Source organism: Phocoena sinus, chromosome 21 (genome assembly GCF_008692025.1).
Source record: "Phocoena sinus isolate mPhoSin1 chromosome 21, mPhoSin1.pri, whole genome shotgun sequence".
Taxonomy (NCBI): domain Eukaryota; kingdom Metazoa; phylum Chordata; class Mammalia; order Artiodactyla; family Phocoenidae; genus Phocoena; species Phocoena sinus.
Genome location: NC_045783.1, coordinates 4,714,800 through 4,732,852, shown reverse-complemented (window position 1 = coordinate 4,732,852; position 18,053 = coordinate 4,714,800). Strand labels below are relative to the sequence as shown.

Below are 18,053 nucleotides of genomic sequence, written 5' to 3'. Positions count from 1 at the left end.
ATTTGCCTTTTGAAACCAAAAGGAGTCATCTGAGTGCTGGTAATGGAAACAGACCCTTTTTTTGTTTATGTGTATATCGTGTACATATACATGTCTAACAACTTCAGGTCAGAATTCTATAAATCAGGATCAGCTAAACTTCTCATTTGCTGGGGAGTGACAGGCCATGAAGATTTTCAAATTCATTTTTCTGGTGGTACATGGCTGCCTAACGTATCAACGGATGGCAAACACACAAAACAGGCATTTCATCTTGATATAAATATACTCCAAGTTTAAATCTGGCTTCTTTCCCTTTGTTCCAAGGCCCTGTATCAGATGTTAGCAAGTCGATGTACCTTGGGGGAACCCACAAGAGTCAGATTTCCCCTTCTGCTCTGTGTGAGGCTGCGGGACTGTTTCCTTATTAGCTTTCAGGCTGCCATCAGCAGCTACGGAGTCCAGCTTTCAAGTTCCCATTTGTGAAGATTCTGATTGGGTGGGACAGAGCAGAGGGCATTTGTGAAGAGGCTCCCCAGACAGTGATGACACATGACAAGGTGTGAGAACAGGTGACCTAAGGGCATTCTCAAAACTACAGCTTTCTAGCCCTAACTTACAAAGAACATTAAATCTTAAGATGAGTGTAGGAAAAAAACGGAGCAGATATACTAAAGGTGGGGGACAATATTGTACATACAGTTTTATTAATGACTCCTGATGTAAAAGGAAGGTAATGAAGCAAAGATGATCCTGAGAAAGCGCACTTACAGTCCTGTCTAGTCCGCAGACGGCTGACCGAGCGCTCAGAAAAAACAAGGCAGACGAGGGTTACTGACTCACTGCTAATTCAAACCACCAACACGTGCACAAGAGATTAGTAAAACCACAGTACAGATCAAGTTCCCTAAATCATTTTCGGAAGAAATTATCAATACTAAATATTTGTAGCTAAAAGGTCAGAGATTTTTTTGGTGGCTAAAAACCTTCACACACTGAGAGCGCACCATCAGAGGAAGAAGCCCAAGAAAATCAACACAGTTGCTCGTCAGAAGACGGCCCACAGTTTCTAATATGTGCTAAACAAAACGCACCTTTATGATTAACAGCATTCTTTCCTCTTCAAGCTAGAAGAGAGCATTATGTACAACTGATAATCAGCGATAAGAGACATATTACTCTAAGGTACTGAGATTCAGTCAGGACTTATGCTGTGACTCATTGTTACCTTTTTCTTTGGGTCTAAAATGCTTGTTTACTCAAATTATTTTAAGTATCCAAATATAGATTATTTCTTGTGGCTTTACTATATCACTTTACTGTATCATTTATTTATGGAAATAAATCCCCAAAGTAGCAATTTCTTGAAACACTGAGCAGAAATCCAAATATCACTCAAAATTTAAACATATACAAAATACATACACACAAATATTTTCAGGGGATATACAAAGCTTAAATAAAAAAAGATAAGAAAAATTTTTCAGATATAGAAAGTGAAAATGCTCTTCTAGCATAAAATTTTTGTGCTTATTTTACACAAAGAATTTTAGAATACATGAGGCACGTTATACGATGACAGTGAGCAGCCTTTTCAGCCTCTGTTTCTTTCTTCTTTAAATAGAGATGTGGACAGAAAAGATGGATTAGATGCAGTCTACTTTTTCCTCAGCTGGCTCACTTTTTAGAGGATTGTAAACCATGAAATGAAACTGAGTAAATGTTGAAAGTTTATTGCAGGCAGCACCTAGGGCCAAGAAGAGAAAAAGTTGTTTGGTTAAATATAGAATGCACATGTCATGTACAACCACTACAGACACTGCTTCCCCACCTCCACACTGGCTGTTGTGTGCCTGCTGTCCAGTCGGGCCACACGGAAGTGGGCTGTGTGTCCACCTTAGTGCAGACTAGCTGACAGTCCATGAGGGGAAAGAAAGGCAGTGGGAAAGCCATCTCTTTGAACCTCAGAATATAGGCTGATTTTTTGCTCCTATACATATGCGGTCATTGCTACTGTTATTTTAATGTTTTCATATCCTTTTCGTAGGAGAAGAAAATTTTCAGGCACGCACTAACAACTGTATTTCCCTAGTGACTAGGCCATTCCCTTCATCCATCCATAATCCTCCCCTCCCCGGGCACCCTGCTCTTTTCTACGCTTCTACATGGGTAGAAAGTGAGCCTTGTTTTGTCAAGATGCTCTCTGTCAGACAACAGTGATTTCTTCACCTGCTCAGACACCTGGAGGGAGCCCTTCTAATGCCATTACTTTAAATATAAGGGGCTGGTCAATTTTAAATTCATCTACAATTATATAATTATCATTTTTACATCCTGTTAAATCTAACTTTGAGCCTTCTAAGGTTTATTTCCTAAGAGGGAATCAATGAAACTGATTTATTTTAGACACAAAGCCTCCCCACCCATAACTTACATCGACTTTTGTATTTTAGTACTTAAAAAAGAGTATGGAATTCCTCAGACCAGTTTTTCAGATACCAAACTGTGGGAAGTAAGAGATCAAAGCACAGTAATAAGCGGTCTAGCCTAATGAGCTGCATTGATCACCAGGCCGTGCATCTTCCCCGTCTGAAACCTCACCAATGAGGAGCAGCACTGGTTGATCTTGAAATGCTTTGAAACTGTGATGGGCTCATATGGAAAGTAAATGAAGCAAAGGACATGCCTCAAATACAGTGCGAAAATGATTCTGCTAACGCCTTTAGTCTACTGATTAGTAATACATTCTGTACCGGGGAGCCCTGAGATCTAAATGACTGAGACCTTTAAATAATGAACAGAGAAGTGGGGAAGACCGTTCATCCCTACGTACTTCTAATGAATAAAAACATCTGACTACATTAGCCCATCTCAGCATGTACTTGAGCCGAAGCTGAACTTTCCTTAGGACGGACGTCAAGGGAAGACCGAACAGCCAAAGACTGGATCCTAACCACCGCAGTCAACAGAGGAGACTTTCAGGTACACTTCTAACACTCTGGGGGTCTTGACACAACAATTAACATTTATCCATTGCCTACTCAATACAGTCCCTGTTTCTATCGCAGAGGATTAAAATACCCAACAGCGTTTTAAAGTCTCTGTCCTCATCAACACTTGCAGGTTCACATAAATATGAATTTCAGATAAAACTCACCATAACTTCCAGTCACGTTAGCACATACCACAGCCCCGAAGAAGTTGGGGAAATACTTCTGGATTCTTGAAATCACTTTCCGGCATGCTGTGGTGGGATCTTCTCCTCTTCTCATGTATTCTACAGCTTGGTAGCTGATTTCAACAGAGGCAGAACTTTAGTATCACAGAATAAACTAACTCCAGATTTGGTTACTTGAGGTTAGACATCTAAAACCATCAAAACTGTCACATTTGACAAAATACAGGGCATGTAAGTGAAGAGAGGTCTGTAACTCCTGTGAAAGCATCAACAGGAGAGGCAGTAAACCTTGATACCATGTCTACCTTTTCAACTAATCCACCCACTCATTTCAGATAAGGACTTTTATTTTTGGCTTCAGCTGAATAACTGTTACTTAGTAAAAACAGCCTGAAGTCATGAAGTATAGAGGTTATATTTAAGTAAGAAATGGGGCTACAGTCAACGGGGGAAAATACTAGGCATGCGCAAAACATCTAGTTGCAAGGATTCTCTCAGTAATTAATTGTACACAGCGACTGCATTTTCTACTTTTATCATCAATTATCGCGGTCCCTTTACATAAATTATTTAAATAGATCCAAGCATTCTCATCTGTGAAGCGGAGTGAGCACTGTTACTCTGTTTCAGAGGACTATGGTTGCTTCATTTGAATGATTAGGATCGTCAAAGGGATGGTGCCAAGACTTGGTAAGCAGGCTTTCTGAAAAGCTCTCGTACACACAAATGCGGATCACACGGCACAGACAATTATTTTCTCTCTTGAGGGACAACATCTCCAAGATCTCTGAAGTCACAGATGTAGGAGGGCGCACCTTGGGAGGAAGCGCATCAGTATGTCGCCGTCCCCGGTGGCTGCTGCAGCCCCTGCAGTGTCGTCGGCGTAGGCCCCAGATCCAGGTATTGGCGAGTCTCCTATTCGACTTTGGGAGGGCACAGCATGGTCATTCAGGACAGGAAGTCAAGTGCAGAAAATTCTTTTAGGAGACGTTTCTACTTAGTCACTGACTATTGTTTCAAGTAAATTCTTCATCAGAATACAGAGAATAGACTTTCCTTAGTTTTTCCACTTAGGTTTTCATAAACCCACATTCATTCATTACATGAGAATCACACAGCAGCCCATCATTCGTGGTGGGATGGCACAGGTTCACGGTGACTGTTCTACCATCGCCATCCTTTATCATCTCATTTCTGGATTATCTCAGCAGGCTCCAACTGGTTTTCCTCACCTACAATCTATTCCTGCTGTCTAGGTCAGGTGCCAACATTTTACTCAAGTTTTTCCTTGTAATAAACCTTCCATGCTTTTCTACTACTTTGAAATAAAATCCAGAAATCCTTAAAGACCCCCTGAAATCTGGCTCTGGTCTCCTCCCCCGCACCCGACAGATGTGCGGTTTTGTTTCTGGCCATTGGGAGCCCTGAACCTGAGCCTGTGCTACTTTGGATCTGCTAGTGCCTTGGCCTGGATGTCCCTGGTCCCTCTCTCAGGGTCAGGGTCAGCTCCCAGCCCCTCTCTCCAGGCCCCCCGATGGCCCCAGCTTAATCTGATCACACCACCATCCCTAAACTCTGCAGCCCTGGCTGAGACACCTTCTCCTTTGCACTTAGCAGCTACTAATTTATTTTCTTTCACAATAATCTTAGCTGTGAGAGTAGGGTTGTGCTTTGCGTTTTGCATCCCCCATAGCACCTAGGACATATTGGTTGATACTCAGTACATATTTTCGAGATCTGGTCTTTTAGAAACACTAACCCAGGTATTTTGAATTTTATACCATTTGTAGATGTACCAGCAGCAATATTTCCCATCTTATGGATGACAACCATGCCTAGAAATTAAAAAAAAAAAAATCATTGTAGGTATCAACTCTAAAGTGTACCTCAAATATAACCAAATAATTGAGCAGTTGGTAATATAAATATCCTCTTCCATTATTTTCAGGTAGAAGACAATAGGAATCTTGGGAATATTGAAAATTACACCAGTGGTAAAATCTGTGTTTTTTAATGACCTCGTTTCACAGCATCATTTTGTAGACACCCCATATCCTCACTTCAAATTGCTCACTTTTCAATGCTTTTTCAAAGGTAATGCCAAAGAGAATCACGGCTATAGACTAATGGAAATTTTCAACATTACAGGAAATGACTGGAAAGATCATTTGAATGTGGCAAACATAACATTATTAAAGAACTAAATATCAAACGGAAATTTTAAAATCCCCAAGTGAATCATCAGATTTATGTATAAAGTAAATTTACCAAAATGTATACAGATGATATGAAAAGAATGTGTGTGTGTGTGTGTGTGTGTGTGTGTGTGTGTGTGTTTTCTTAATTGCCACTTAATCAAAATCACCTTCTGGTACATGATTAAGGATAAAGAAGTTAAGAACTACAGGAGGGCAATTAAAACTAGCTGAACTTTAACCATAAAAACGGTATAGAAGGCAAATTACCAATAGTATCATGACCGTAACTGTCTCCTGTTTCTTTGTAAGTAGAACCATCTCGCTTTAAGATACTAGGTGGTTTGTAGGGTCCACAGTATTTTGAAGCATCTGGTATAACATTCTGTAAACGAGATTTAAGTTTTATTTTTTAGAAAGGGTGATTTTAGAAACCAGCATGTAGTTATGTACAATCGCTAAACATTAGCAAGAAACCAAAAGGACATCGGGTAACTGAAAGATAAGAATTAAAAGCCAAAGGTTAGCTAAGTCTTATGTGGACAGATGGATATAATTTTACTAAATACCTAGTCTGGTCTCAGAATTATATAATACGGAAGAGACACTTATATTATCCGGAAAAGATCCCCACTTTTTCTCTATATATGCCAAAAATTCTCAGCACAATGGCAAATATAAATGAAGATTTTTAGATTAGATTTTTTTTTAGATTTCTCAAAGAAATCAGGTACAGAACATGACTTTTAAATTTTAGAATTTGTTCCCTGACCTAAGAAGAGCTACTCTGAAATTTAAAGCAAAATCTATTTTAAAATCTTCTATTTTTCAAAGCTAGGTACATGTGAACATATCCTAAGCTGTACTCTCAGATTCTTTTATGAATCTTAAAGGCTCAGGAAAATAATCCAAATTCATAAGTTCAGGTTGTGGATATGGATTAGTATTAAAGCAAGAAACCTATAACTCATGTCTTGTTCATTTGCGCACCAGGTGCCTCCCATGACTTGGTTTCATGCAGTGGCCTCTTTCAAGTGACTCCCTGGTTACTCAGAGGTAACTAGGATTTGGCGAAGAAACAGGTAAAAGACTAACACGCTTCACAGCAGGATTCTGGGTAGCAAAGTCCCATTGACTTAAAGATAAATTATCTTCCTGGTAACATACTAGACACCTAATCGTATAAATCCCCAAGTTAAAAAAAGGCAAGATACTGGGTATACTTCACATAGATAAAATATAAGAAATATTTTAGACTAATCGTTTCCAAACTTTGTTTTCTTAATACATGGAACCTTCTGTTACAAGGAAACACAGCAGAGCAGTTCTGAGTGAGGCAGCCCTTCTCCCACAGCTTGAAACCACTGCCAGGGGCCGGGAGTTGCCCACTCAGGACGTGGATCGGATGCAGCTGGGGAGCTTTTGAGACCATCCTGTGCCCAGAGTTGGCATCAATCGTTGGTTCTGAAGTGCAACCAGGGTGCTGATTAGCACTGTAGGCAACAGGTAGATGACTGAGAGCGGAAGGGATGTCACGTAGTATTTTCAAATAACTTAACTTTAAAAAATCATGCATACGTACCCTCCAGTAATTTGGCTGGCAATTCCAGGCCAGCCAATCTGAATGAAGAGCACACGAAGCGTTGGTAGATAAATCCTCGTTGATAAACCCCATGCTTTCGGCAAACTTGGTGGCTGGAGATGAGGAAGAAAAATGCAAGTGGGTTAAGTATTATCTTTTAAACAAAATGTATGCACAGGAAGTACTGGGGGTCAGCTGTCTCGTACGGGGAGCGCAGCCATCCTGGGGGTAAACACAGATGGTCAAGGGAGTATTCACACGTGAAGAGTGTTATGGGCATCAGTTTCTGGATCTCGACTTCCCTACGTCCTTCCTGACCCTGATCTGCTGAGACCCTTGTGGGCGGTGTGATGACAGCTCTCCTCTCCCACCTTCCCTCCAGAATCTCCCTGCTTCTGCTTCACAAAAGGAAAGGGACACCTCGGAACAACCGCGACTCTAACTGGGGTGCGATGCCCAGAGAGTAAAACAACATTGAGACACCAAATAAAGTCACCACTGGATTCCATGAAAGACTGACAGCTCCTGTGTTTGTCAGGTAGTTTTCCATTCTGTTTCAACAAAATTGAAGGGGGCCTACTGGAATTGTGAGCTAATACGTGGTTAAGAATGATCTTTTTGAATACAGATCACGGTATGGTTCTGGGTATATACCTTGGGAGGTGTTCAAGGAAGTGCCATTGCCATAGCAAAACTCCATCCGTTCCCATCTTCTGTTATCTTATGCGCCTTGGGTCTTACACCCATAAAAATGTAATACAAGAAGAGAAATAATGCTGAATCCTGTTTCCCTCCAGCAATTACTCATTTATTAATAATAAACTGATTTCTAAAAATCCTATTTTAAAAATGAAGAAAGTACAATTTAGAGGTTAAGTAACTTATCCGAAGTTAAATAGATATTAAGTAAAACAGCTTGAATTTGAACTTAGGTCTGCTTTTATCCACTATTTTATACTGAGTCCTTTTTTCACAGTGAAGACAATAGACACAAGCCTACATAAAAATTGAGTACAGTTAAAATATACCTGACTCTCCTGCTAACAGTGTGTGTGTCGTGTGTTCCAGTACTTTTCGTGCTACACCGATGGCATTTTTAATTCGTCTAAGATCTCCCACTGCTCCTACGTTCATGGTAGTACTGCAAGAAAAAAGTACAGTAAGATCTTTTAAGGTATTTTTATAGGTTCACAAATTTTTTAAAAATTGCTTTACTTCAAGCTATAGTGTTTTGTAGGATAAACTCCACTGTCTTAACGTAGACGTGACGGCACATCCATGAAGTTCATACAAATTCCCACATTCAGACATATTAAGGAACAAACAGAGACTCTATTACCCCTATGTTCCCAGCGCACTAAAATTCTCAGTTTCCCATGGCTCGTTTTAAATATGGCTTTTGAAAGGGGTTTTAAGGCTTCAGGTCAGGCCACCCACAACGTGTGTGGTTGGTGGGTAAATGACGGTTTACCAGGTCAGAGACGTATTTCTGTACCTTGGGGCTCTCCCTGTCCTAAGGAGACTACCTACCTCAATGTGATAGTTTTCTACTATGATTATGATTTTCTTTTTTTTTTTTTCAAAATAAAATTTTTATTGAGGTATAGTTCATTTACAATGTTGTGTTAGTTTCAGGTGTCCAGCAAAGTGAACCAGTTCTATATATGTATATATTCTTTTTCAGATTCTTTTCCATTATAGGTTATTATAAGATATTGAGTATAGTTTCCTGCGTTATACAGTAGGTCCTTGTCGTTTACCTGTTTTATATATAGTAGTATGTAAATGTTAATCCCAGCCTCCTAATTTATCCCTCCTGTACCTTTCCCCTTTGGTAACCATAAGTTTGTTTTCTCTGTCTCTGGGTCTAGTTCTGTTTTGTAAATATGTTCATTTGTATCGTTTTTTTTAGATTCCACAAATAAGTGATATCATACGATATTTGTCTTTTTCTGTCTGACTTACTTCACTTAGTATGATAATCTCTAGGTCCCTCCACGTTGCTGCATGACTTTCTTTTAATTGAGGAGTAAAAGCCTTGTGTTTGGAAAGGCCAAGTACAATATGCTAGGGCTTCTGACCTGCATCAAAACTCATATATTGTGGGGGGAGGGGTAAATTGGGAGATTGGGATTGACATATAACACACTACTATATCTAAAACAGATAAACATCAAGGACCTACTGTACAGCACAGGGAACTCTACTCAGTACTCTGTAATGACCTACATGGAAAAGAACCTAAAAAAAGAGTGGATGTATGTATCCACTGGATATCCAGTGGATATATGTGTATAACAGATTCACTTTGCTGTACACCTGAAACTAACACAACATTGTAAATCAACTCCACCCCAATAAAAATTTTAAAAACACACATATATTTGTCCATCTTGCTCTCAGTAGAAGACTAGTCAGCCATACATGTAACTCAACCTGCAGCGGAGGTGCAGAGAGCACTAAGGCTTCTCAGGGCGCTCCTACCCGTCCATGATCATGGCATCCAGGGTGGTCTCTCCAGACTCGTCAGGGCTGCCGCCAAAGCCCACGGTGCCGTCACACTGCTCCCGTTCACACGCCGCACAGCCGCTCTCAACCGCGTCCAGCGCAGACCCTCCAGATGCTAACGTCCTCCATGCTGGCAATCAAATCCCAAGAGTGCTTGTGTAGACACGCATGTTTTTTTCAATGCCAAAGGCAACAAACCAAAAACAGCCTGAAAACTCCTATTTTTAAAACTGTTTGCACATTTACTCCAAGTTAAACTGAATTTTTTGTCTATCAGGTGCTGCAAAGCAGTCAGTGATATAGACAGAATTACATAACACAACCCTTTACCGTGAAGAATTCAGACTTTGGCTGATGCAAAGTGAGGGTTTTTTCACTTATTTTTCTCTTATTAATAATACCTGTTTCTACTGTGTGTGTGTGTGAGAAAAGAAGTATTCTCTCCTTCAGTTTTATAAGTTACAATTGAAGCTACTAAAAGGCAAACTGAAAATTCATGAAATAGCCCTGAAAATTTCTTCTGCATCATCAGATTATTAAAAATATACCAGCAAGTCTCCATAACAACAAAATAACAGCAAATAATTACAACGTGGGCTTCACGTGGATAATTCATTTAATCTTTCAGGTACTGTACCATTACTATCCTTATTTTAAAGAGGAAGAAACAGACCCAGAGAGGTTATTTGTTCAAGGTCACACAGCTAGTCGACAGCAGCGTCAGGATTCAAAAGTAACCATTTTGGTTCCAGGGGCTATGCTTTTAACACTAAACTATGTTCTCCAGAGCCCCAAACATGGAATGGGCGGGGGGGGGGGGGGGGGGGGGGGGGGGGGGGGAGGTGTTCAATAGTCAATTTCTTTACTAATAAAAATAGAATTCCTTGACGAGTTAATGACACTATTGGTAAATAATAAGCATTACCACTGAAAGAACAGGCTTGAAAGTATATTTAGAGAAGTTCCCTCCCTTTTGAATTCAGACAACATACACAGAATTGTTCCCAGTGCAGGGCCCTGAACTTTCTTTTCTGTCTCATTATCGCTGGGAATTTCTTTCTCACAGCCTGTTTCCTCATTTTTTCTCTGAATCATATGCACTGCCTATAACATACAAACTTAACTCCATCAAATTCTAAAGCTAATTCAGCCCCAGAAAATCATATTAGCAGCCTCAAATGGGGGAGAAGGGGTCCGAAACTACTCCTAGGGTAGTATGTCTTAACTGAATGAAACAAGTACGATAAGAAAATGACAAGGTAATGGTATGTTCAGGATGATATCAAAGCACGCAAGCCTGGCACCTGACTCAGACTGGGTTTGAGGACAGTAAATGAGGGAAGTCTTCCTGGAAGAGGTAATATCTTAGTTTGGTAGTTCTCAATCCTGACTGCAAATCAACATCACTTAGGCAGCTTTAAAAAAAAAAAAAAAAAAAACTTTGGTTCCAGCAGTGAAAGGAAAACCTCAGGAGGTAGGGCCCAGGCACGGGTCCTTTTGAGAAGCTCTGAGGATGATCCTAACGTATAACCAAGGTTGGAACTCCTTTTCCAGGTGGCAAATACAGCGCGTCAGCATGCAGCAACAAAAAGTACACGTAAAGCGAGCATGCTTTGTTGGGGAACTTAGTCGTCGGCGAAGCCTAAGTGGAGGGTACTGGGGAGATGTGACGGGCTCCAAAGGTGAGGTGGAGAGGCAGGAAAGCGCTGGAGGTCACGCAAAAGCCGGCGTAGGAGCCACTGGAGGAAGAGTCTGAGCAGAAAGGCCGGGTCGGCAGCAGGGTGGAAAATACAGTGACTCGGGGCTGCAGAGAGGGAGTCACAAAAAACGCTGAGGATCTAAAATGCAGCAGTGGCGGGGAGGAGGGTCCAGTGCCCGAGGCGCCGCGGCTGCGGGAAAGGACGCAGGGGAGGCTGCGGAAGGCCCGCCTCCCGGCTCCCAGCAGCTCGGTGCGGTCGGCGGCGGCCCGCCCCACCCGCGAGGTCTGGCAGCGCAGACCCCGGCCCCGCACCTGCTACGGCTGCATTCCTGAAAGGCCAAGTGTTGAGGATCAGGGGCAGAGGGCCGGAGCTGCACACCGGGGCCCGGCAGAGCAGCAGCAGCGAAAGCAGCAGCAGCCGGTGGCTAGGCTTCCGCGCCATGGCCACGCGCCGCCGCCAAGAATAACCCCGACGAAGCCCACGGCCGCCCGGGCCCCCGTACTTCCGCGGCTGGGGAACCCGGAACTCGCGGTCCCGGAGCCCCGCCCACCTTCCCGCTCCGCCAGCGCCGCCGGCTCCCTTGGGGCGCGGTGTGGGCGCCTCAACTCTCGCGAGATCTGGCCTCCTCCTGGGGACCGCGGGAGGTGTTTGTGCCCCTTGGGCTCCGGGGGGCCGCGCTACCGTCTTTCTTAAGTCTACGGAGATTTTTTTTTTTTTGCTAGTCAACCGAAAGTTAGTATGAAATTGCTCGGCCTTGGCTTACACGGCCCTGGGAGCTTTCAAGTTTGATTTTAACGTGTTAGGCTCTTATTAAAAGTTGAAGTCGCTAAGTTTGCGAAGCTCACAGTGTGCTCCGTGGGGTGCCTGGCCGCAGAGATCCGGGATGGTTTTTGAGGGTAGGTGAGGCGGCCTGGCTTACAGCCAAGCTTCTTTTAGCTTTCTCCCACCCTACCTAAAGTCGTCTTTCCTCTACAGCTTTTTGTAGGACGTCCTCTGGTTTTGCACCTCTGAGCTGAAAGAAATGGAGACACTGGCGAAGCAGAAATCAGCCTTCTCCCCAGCTCAGGGAAGTGTACCTTCCCGCGCCTCCGGGGCACGAAGCTTCCTCTGTGCCTTTCTGAATGTGTTTTACCTTACGCCTGGTACTATTAAGTGCTTAATAAAGTTTGAATAAAGGGGGAACGGAGACTTTACCTTGTTGAAAGGTGAACTGCAGCGTATTAAAGGTTCTGGGAACTATTTTTTAAGTAGACATACCATAAAACAATGATTGTTGAAAAGTGCGTTTATAACCTTTTACTTATGTCTATTTAATTTGCTTGTTCTTAACAATTAGATTTACTCTTGGAAATTTCATGAGACATTAAACAGCTAATCATCATTTTAAGTTATCTTTCTTGCTGACAAATTCTGCAACAGAGATAACGAGCTTATTTGACTCTGTAAACCGAGGTAGAATAAAAGTACTATATTTAATGCTGAGAGCTCCAAAGACTTGCCTCTTCTAATTAAGTGACAAACTTAAATTAGGTTTTGTTTACCGAAGATTAGCCTAGATCATGTGAAATTGAAAAACATTTGGGTTAGTTTCTATATTTCTGAGTATACTTGATTTATTTAATGTTTGTCTTTAAGCCAATTAAAATAGAGCTGTTTACAAAATTAATTGTGACAATACTATTGGGAGGTTAAAAAAATCACACATCTATAACATACCTAGGCATTATAAACATACAGACAGGTACAAACAGAGATCTTATAGCTTTCATTTTAAGATTTTAGCCATGAGACAGGTATGATAATGCAAACTCACCAGTTTATAAAAGAACATTGGATCCAAATTGTGTTCCTGGCCAATAGAATATGTTTACCTGTTCAGATAACTTTTAACTAATCTTTATGAAAGAGATTTCTAAGATTTTTCTTAGGCCTGGATTTCAAAATATCCTCCCCCCACCCCACCCCCGCTTCTGATAAGAATTACCTTGGTTTCTAGAGAAGACCAGGTAGAAGAGTTACGTCTCAAAAGGCACAGAGAAAGAATGCAGGTTCCCCCAAGGACTCTTGCTCTTTAAGTCCAGATCATTTACAAAGTCTTCAAGTCTTTTGACATCTCATTGGGGAGGTTTGGGGATTGGTGGGGAAAAAAAAGAAAAAAGGATGAGTGTGCTTTGAATTGTTTCTAGAGCTGCATTTCTGTTCCTGTAAAGACTTGATTTGTAATACAAGTTAGATGTTTTTAATTCCGTAAATAATTGCGTTGCAACCTGAATGATATTAAGAGACTGACCCACTCATCCAACTACTTACCCTCAATTTGCTTCTTTATATCAGGTAGAAGATCTTCCACTAAGATGAAAATCAAAAGATTTCTATGTTTCAGATTTTAGAGTTCTGTGTCTTTGGAATGTTTTAGTAAATCCTTTCAGAAAGGCTTCAGAATGTTTTTCTTTCCCTCTGGGTACATAGTTTCATTTTAGTTTAGGGAAGACCTAAAAAAAAGTTGCTCTCAGGCTCTAAGTATCAGCTTCCAGTTTGGCCAACTTATGACTGTAGAGCTACTTTAATAAAAGGAAAAAAAAATCCTTTCAAATTATCTTGTCAGGTATCAGCTGGGACAGAGAGTAGATTCCTGGCAGTATTGAACAAGCCCCTGGATGCAGAGGTATCCCCCAAAAGGGTACAAAAGATCCTACTCTCTCAAGATCCAGAGTCACCCCCAAAAACAAAGGAAAGACTCAGTTCCCCCCAAGAGCTGGCAACAGTCAATATGACCCAAGCCTCAAATGGGATGCAGCCCACGTTTCTTCCAGGCCATATTCAGGGGCTTGCAACCTGACAGCTGCCAAGCCAAGTTCTCAGGACACAAGCAAGCAGGCATAGCTGTCCCTGGGAATGAGACAGTCACCACCAGCGGGCACCTAAAAGCTAAGTCGAGAGTCACAATTCAAAGATCGCATTCTCACAACTGTTTTTTCCTGCCCATCTGGGTTTGGAAAGGAAGGCACAGCATGAAACTGTCCCTTGCTCCTGCAGCAGAGGTCGGGGAGAGCTGACTTTGGTAAGAACCTTTGTTGGCTTCACCAGTTTCCCCGGGATCCCATCTGCAGGCTCTGGAGCAAGTTGGGGTGTCCCAGCGGGTCTCATCCAGGTCCCCAGAAACTGTAGAGGAGAAGAATAGTGTTCCGTCTACACTCTCTGGTGAGTGCCTATCTGAGACCCCCTTTTTTTTTTAGGGCGCCTCCTAACCGGATACGCTTACCTAGGTGAAAAGTTCTCCACCGCGGCCACTGTAGCTCAGGAATATCCTTGATGAGTTTAACCTGCCTGTTCAGCCTGAAAACAAACTTTGATTCACCTGAGGCTCCACACGGGACCCAGTCCAGCTCAAGTCAGTCCCAGTCCGACCCCAGACCCAGTCTGGTTTCTAAGTCGGACCCAGCCTGACTCCGACCAGTTTCTGGACCCAGTACGGACAAAGAAGTGCTCACATGAAGTCTGAAAGCTCAGACTAGGATCCGGGGGACTCGCGCATGACCTCCAGAGCCGGCAGGGAAGCGTGAGCTCAGGGCTCAGCAGGTACCCACGTTTGCTTGCTCTTTGCTCTTGGCCGCGGGGTGGCAGGGGTATATCGTACTTCACTCTCTCTCTCTCCTGACACTAGAACTGTTAAAAGATAAACTGAGGCATGTTAAATTTTTAAAAATTTATTTGAGCAAAAATCAATTCGAATCAGGCAGTATCCAATCTAGGAGGTAGAAAGCAGCTCGAAGGAGCTGTACAACATGAAAGACTTTCACGGGCAGAGGAGAGAAGGAAAAAGGTAGCTACACTGGCAGAAAAGCAGGTTGGTTATTTCAGTTACTTGCCTATAGGGGAGGAAACAGATTACCTAACTAGTGCTGACCAGACGTTTCCTGATTAACTGGTTTAAGATTGCATTTCTGGGAGAGCCAAAACTGTGATTAACTCAAGTCTTACTTTGGTGATGTGGGGTTAACTATTTTATACATATTAGTGTATATATGTCAATCCCAACCTCTCAATTCATCCCAACCCCCACCCCCAGACTTTTTTTTTTCGGTACGCGGGCCTCTCACTGTTGTGGCCTCTCCCGTTGCGGAGCACAGGCTCCAGACGCGCAGGCTCAGCGGCCATGGCTCACGGGCCCAGCCGCTCCGCGGCATATGGGATCTTCCCGGACTGGGGCACGAACCCGTCTCCCCTGCATCGGCAGGCGGACTCTCAACCAGTGCGCCACCAGGGAAGCCCACCCCCAGACTTTTAAAATATTAACATGGTAGGAGTTGCAAGGTTTACAAAATCTTCAAGGCTCTTATTGCTATGAAATTAAATAGACAATTTAAATAGCGTAAAATAGCCTAGAAGAATTATCCCAAGATAGGGAAGTGCTATTAAAAAATTAGGTGTAGGGACTTCCCTGGTGTTGCAGTGGTTAGGAATCCGCCTGCCAGTGCAGGGGACACGGGTTCGAGCCCTGGTCCGGGAATATCCCACATGCCGCGGAGCAACTAAGCCCGTGCGCCACAACTACTGAGCCTGCACTTTAGAGCCTGCGAACCACGACTGCTGAGCCCGTGCGCCTAGAGCCCGTGCTCCACAACAAGAGAAGCCCCCGCTGGCTGCAACTAGAGAAAGCCCAGCAATGAAGACCCAATGCAGCCAAATTAAAAAAAAAAAAAAAAAAAAAAAGGTGTAATTAAAGAGAAGTGTTATAAACTTCTGCTGTGGGATTTTGAAGGAGGAGCAAGTCCTTTGTGCTGGGGTCATCAGGGTAAACTAATGCCAACTGAAATCTGAAATTTCAATTAATGTTCATTAGCACCTGCACTGAGCCTTAGTTTTCTTGATACAACCTCGGGAGCCAGGTCAAGTCTTAAGCAAAAATAAGTAAAAAATAATAAAAATAATTGTGTAACATAATATGTGAAAAACTGGCCTCCGTGCCCGCTGCTCTCTATAGCTCTCTCTAGTTGGGCATGTATATTTCTTCTGGCTAAAAGAGCCTGAACTTGTTACCTCCTGTCAAGTCCACTCTTGTCCAAATTTCCTACTTGAAATCAAAATTCCTATCAGAGAGGTTCAGTTCATCTATTGGTTGGAGGAAAACAGCTAAATTGTTTCATAGTGGGAGTGTTGGGGAAAAGATCGTGATATGTTAGCTTCCCCAAGGATATTTGTATTTAAAATAATTAGTGTGCCATCTCAAAGGAATCTAACTTATTTGGTGGCTTTCTAACATTTATCACAATACCCGGCAGATCCACTCTTCAGTTTGCCTCAATTTAGAATCCTCTCTGCAGCTGTGGCTTAAAGATGTTAAATTAGGCTGGACATTTGGGTTTCTTCTGCGTTAATTTTTCCTTGACTCACAGTTGAAGCATAGTTTGAGTTTCGGTCCTAGAAGTCGCCTCATGTTACTCTCAGGTTTTCGTTTGCGCCTGTGTATAACTGGATGCTCATGCTTTATTTTGAGGTAAATCTAAGTGAAAAGAGATATCCGTTAATCAGTTAGGTAGGAGACCTTAAAAAAGAAAGTGGTCCACAGTTTTCCAGCATCCTCTCCAATTATTTATTCTTTTAAATCATTAATTATATATAACAGCAGAAGTATGTAGCATTATTGATAAATCAAAATAGTTAGATATACATTATTTTTATTTAAATTCAGAATGCATTCCACAGTTTTCTTTGGTCAAAAGCTTATTTTCCTAAATGGAACTTACAACTAGCAATATTGTGGGAGGATTCTCAAGGTCTGGATCTTAAAACACAGGGCAACAACGTATCAGTGTGGTTAATTCATAAAATCTTCCCAAGGCAAACTTTTCATCTGTGAGATGGAGAAAATAAGAGTGTTATTCTTTATCTTATGCAGTTTTGGGAATGAGTTAGGGGATGTGAGAGAATGGTAAAGTACAACGAAAATTCAATAAAATTCTGTTGTTTAATTGGCATCTGCCAAGCAATTGATGTTAGGGAGGAGGTGGTGCAGAAATACACAAAGCAACAAAAAAGAAATCATTTTGAGATTCAGAGTTTTCCACGGGACTAGTGAAGAGTTGGCTGGATACCTATAATGCATTTTTAAGTAAGCACTTAGAACTTCCTCGACTGTCTTAAATGAGAATTAAAAATAATGTTTTCCCTCGACTAAAATGTGGTTTCAGTGTTTACAAAGATGGTCCATGGCAGGGTTGTGAGATTTCTGGAGTGTCTTAAAAACACCATCCTCTAGCCTCACCAAGGAGACAGCCTCAGATGGAACCTTAAACGGTGTTACAGGTAGAGAACTTCCTCTGTGGGGCGAGGGGGAAGTGCAGGCGGCTGCAGCCTCCCCTCTATTTCCTCTAAACTTCACGGCTTTCAATTTATCAGTCTCGGGCTTCCCTGGTGGGGCAGTGGTTGAGGGTCCGCCTGCCGATGCAGGGGACACGGGTTCGTGCCCCGGTCCGGGAAGATCCCACATGCCGCGGAGCGGCTGGGCCCCTGAGCCATGGCTGCTGAGCCTGCGCGTCCGGAGCCTGTGCTCCGCGACGGGAGAGGCCACAACAGTGAGAGGCCCGCGTACCGCAAAAAAAAAAAAAAAAAAAAAAAAAAAATTTATCAGTCTCAGAAGGGTGAAGAGTTGAGTCTCTCCTGATAGCAGTTGAAACCGTGGTTCCACAGAGGATTTAATGCTGTAGTTGCAGGGAGTCTAGGTATTTCAAATCTGAGGCTTAAAAAAGTAAGCCGTCCCCTCCGGCTTTTGCACTGATTCTGTGAAATCCATTTGAGAAACATGCCCATGTTTTCCTCCTTGTTCGAAGCTGTAAGCGTGACTTGGCATTGAACTAATAATTTCTTTTTTCAAGAACTCCCCAGTGAACTACTACCTGGGTTATCTAAAT

At 42.4% G+C, this 18,053-nt stretch overlaps 1 protein-coding gene and 1 long non-coding RNA gene across 3 annotated transcripts in view; one reads left to right on the top strand and one right to left on the bottom strand.

Moving 5' to 3' along the window:
• Positions 1-669: 669 nt before the first annotated feature.
• On the bottom strand, positions 670-11,650 carry AGA (aspartylglucosaminidase). Its single transcript, XM_032618507.1, has 9 exons — positions 11,454-11,650; positions 9,419-9,572; positions 7,963-8,075; positions 6,935-7,047; positions 5,623-5,737; positions 4,917-4,992; positions 3,973-4,080; positions 3,137-3,270; positions 670-1,726 (listed from the first exon to the last, which is right to left on the bottom strand). Exons 1-9 carry the CDS (start codon positions 11,581-11,583, stop codon positions 1,626-1,628), a joined length of 1,044 nt encoding a protein of 347 aa, XP_032474398.1. The 5' UTR covers positions 11,584-11,650; the 3' UTR covers positions 670-1,625.
• A 170-nt stretch (positions 11,651-11,820) lies between these two features.
• The window catches only part of LOC116746794, a 251,970-nt gene continuing 245,737 nt past the window's right edge, over positions 11,821-18,053 (top strand). For both annotated transcript variants that reach the window (XR_004347875.1, XR_004347876.1), the window contains exons 1-2: positions 11,821-12,038; positions 14,379-14,721. This is a non-coding gene — a long non-coding RNA (uncharacterized LOC116746794). The remainder of the gene's footprint in view (positions 12,039-14,378; positions 14,722-18,053) is intronic.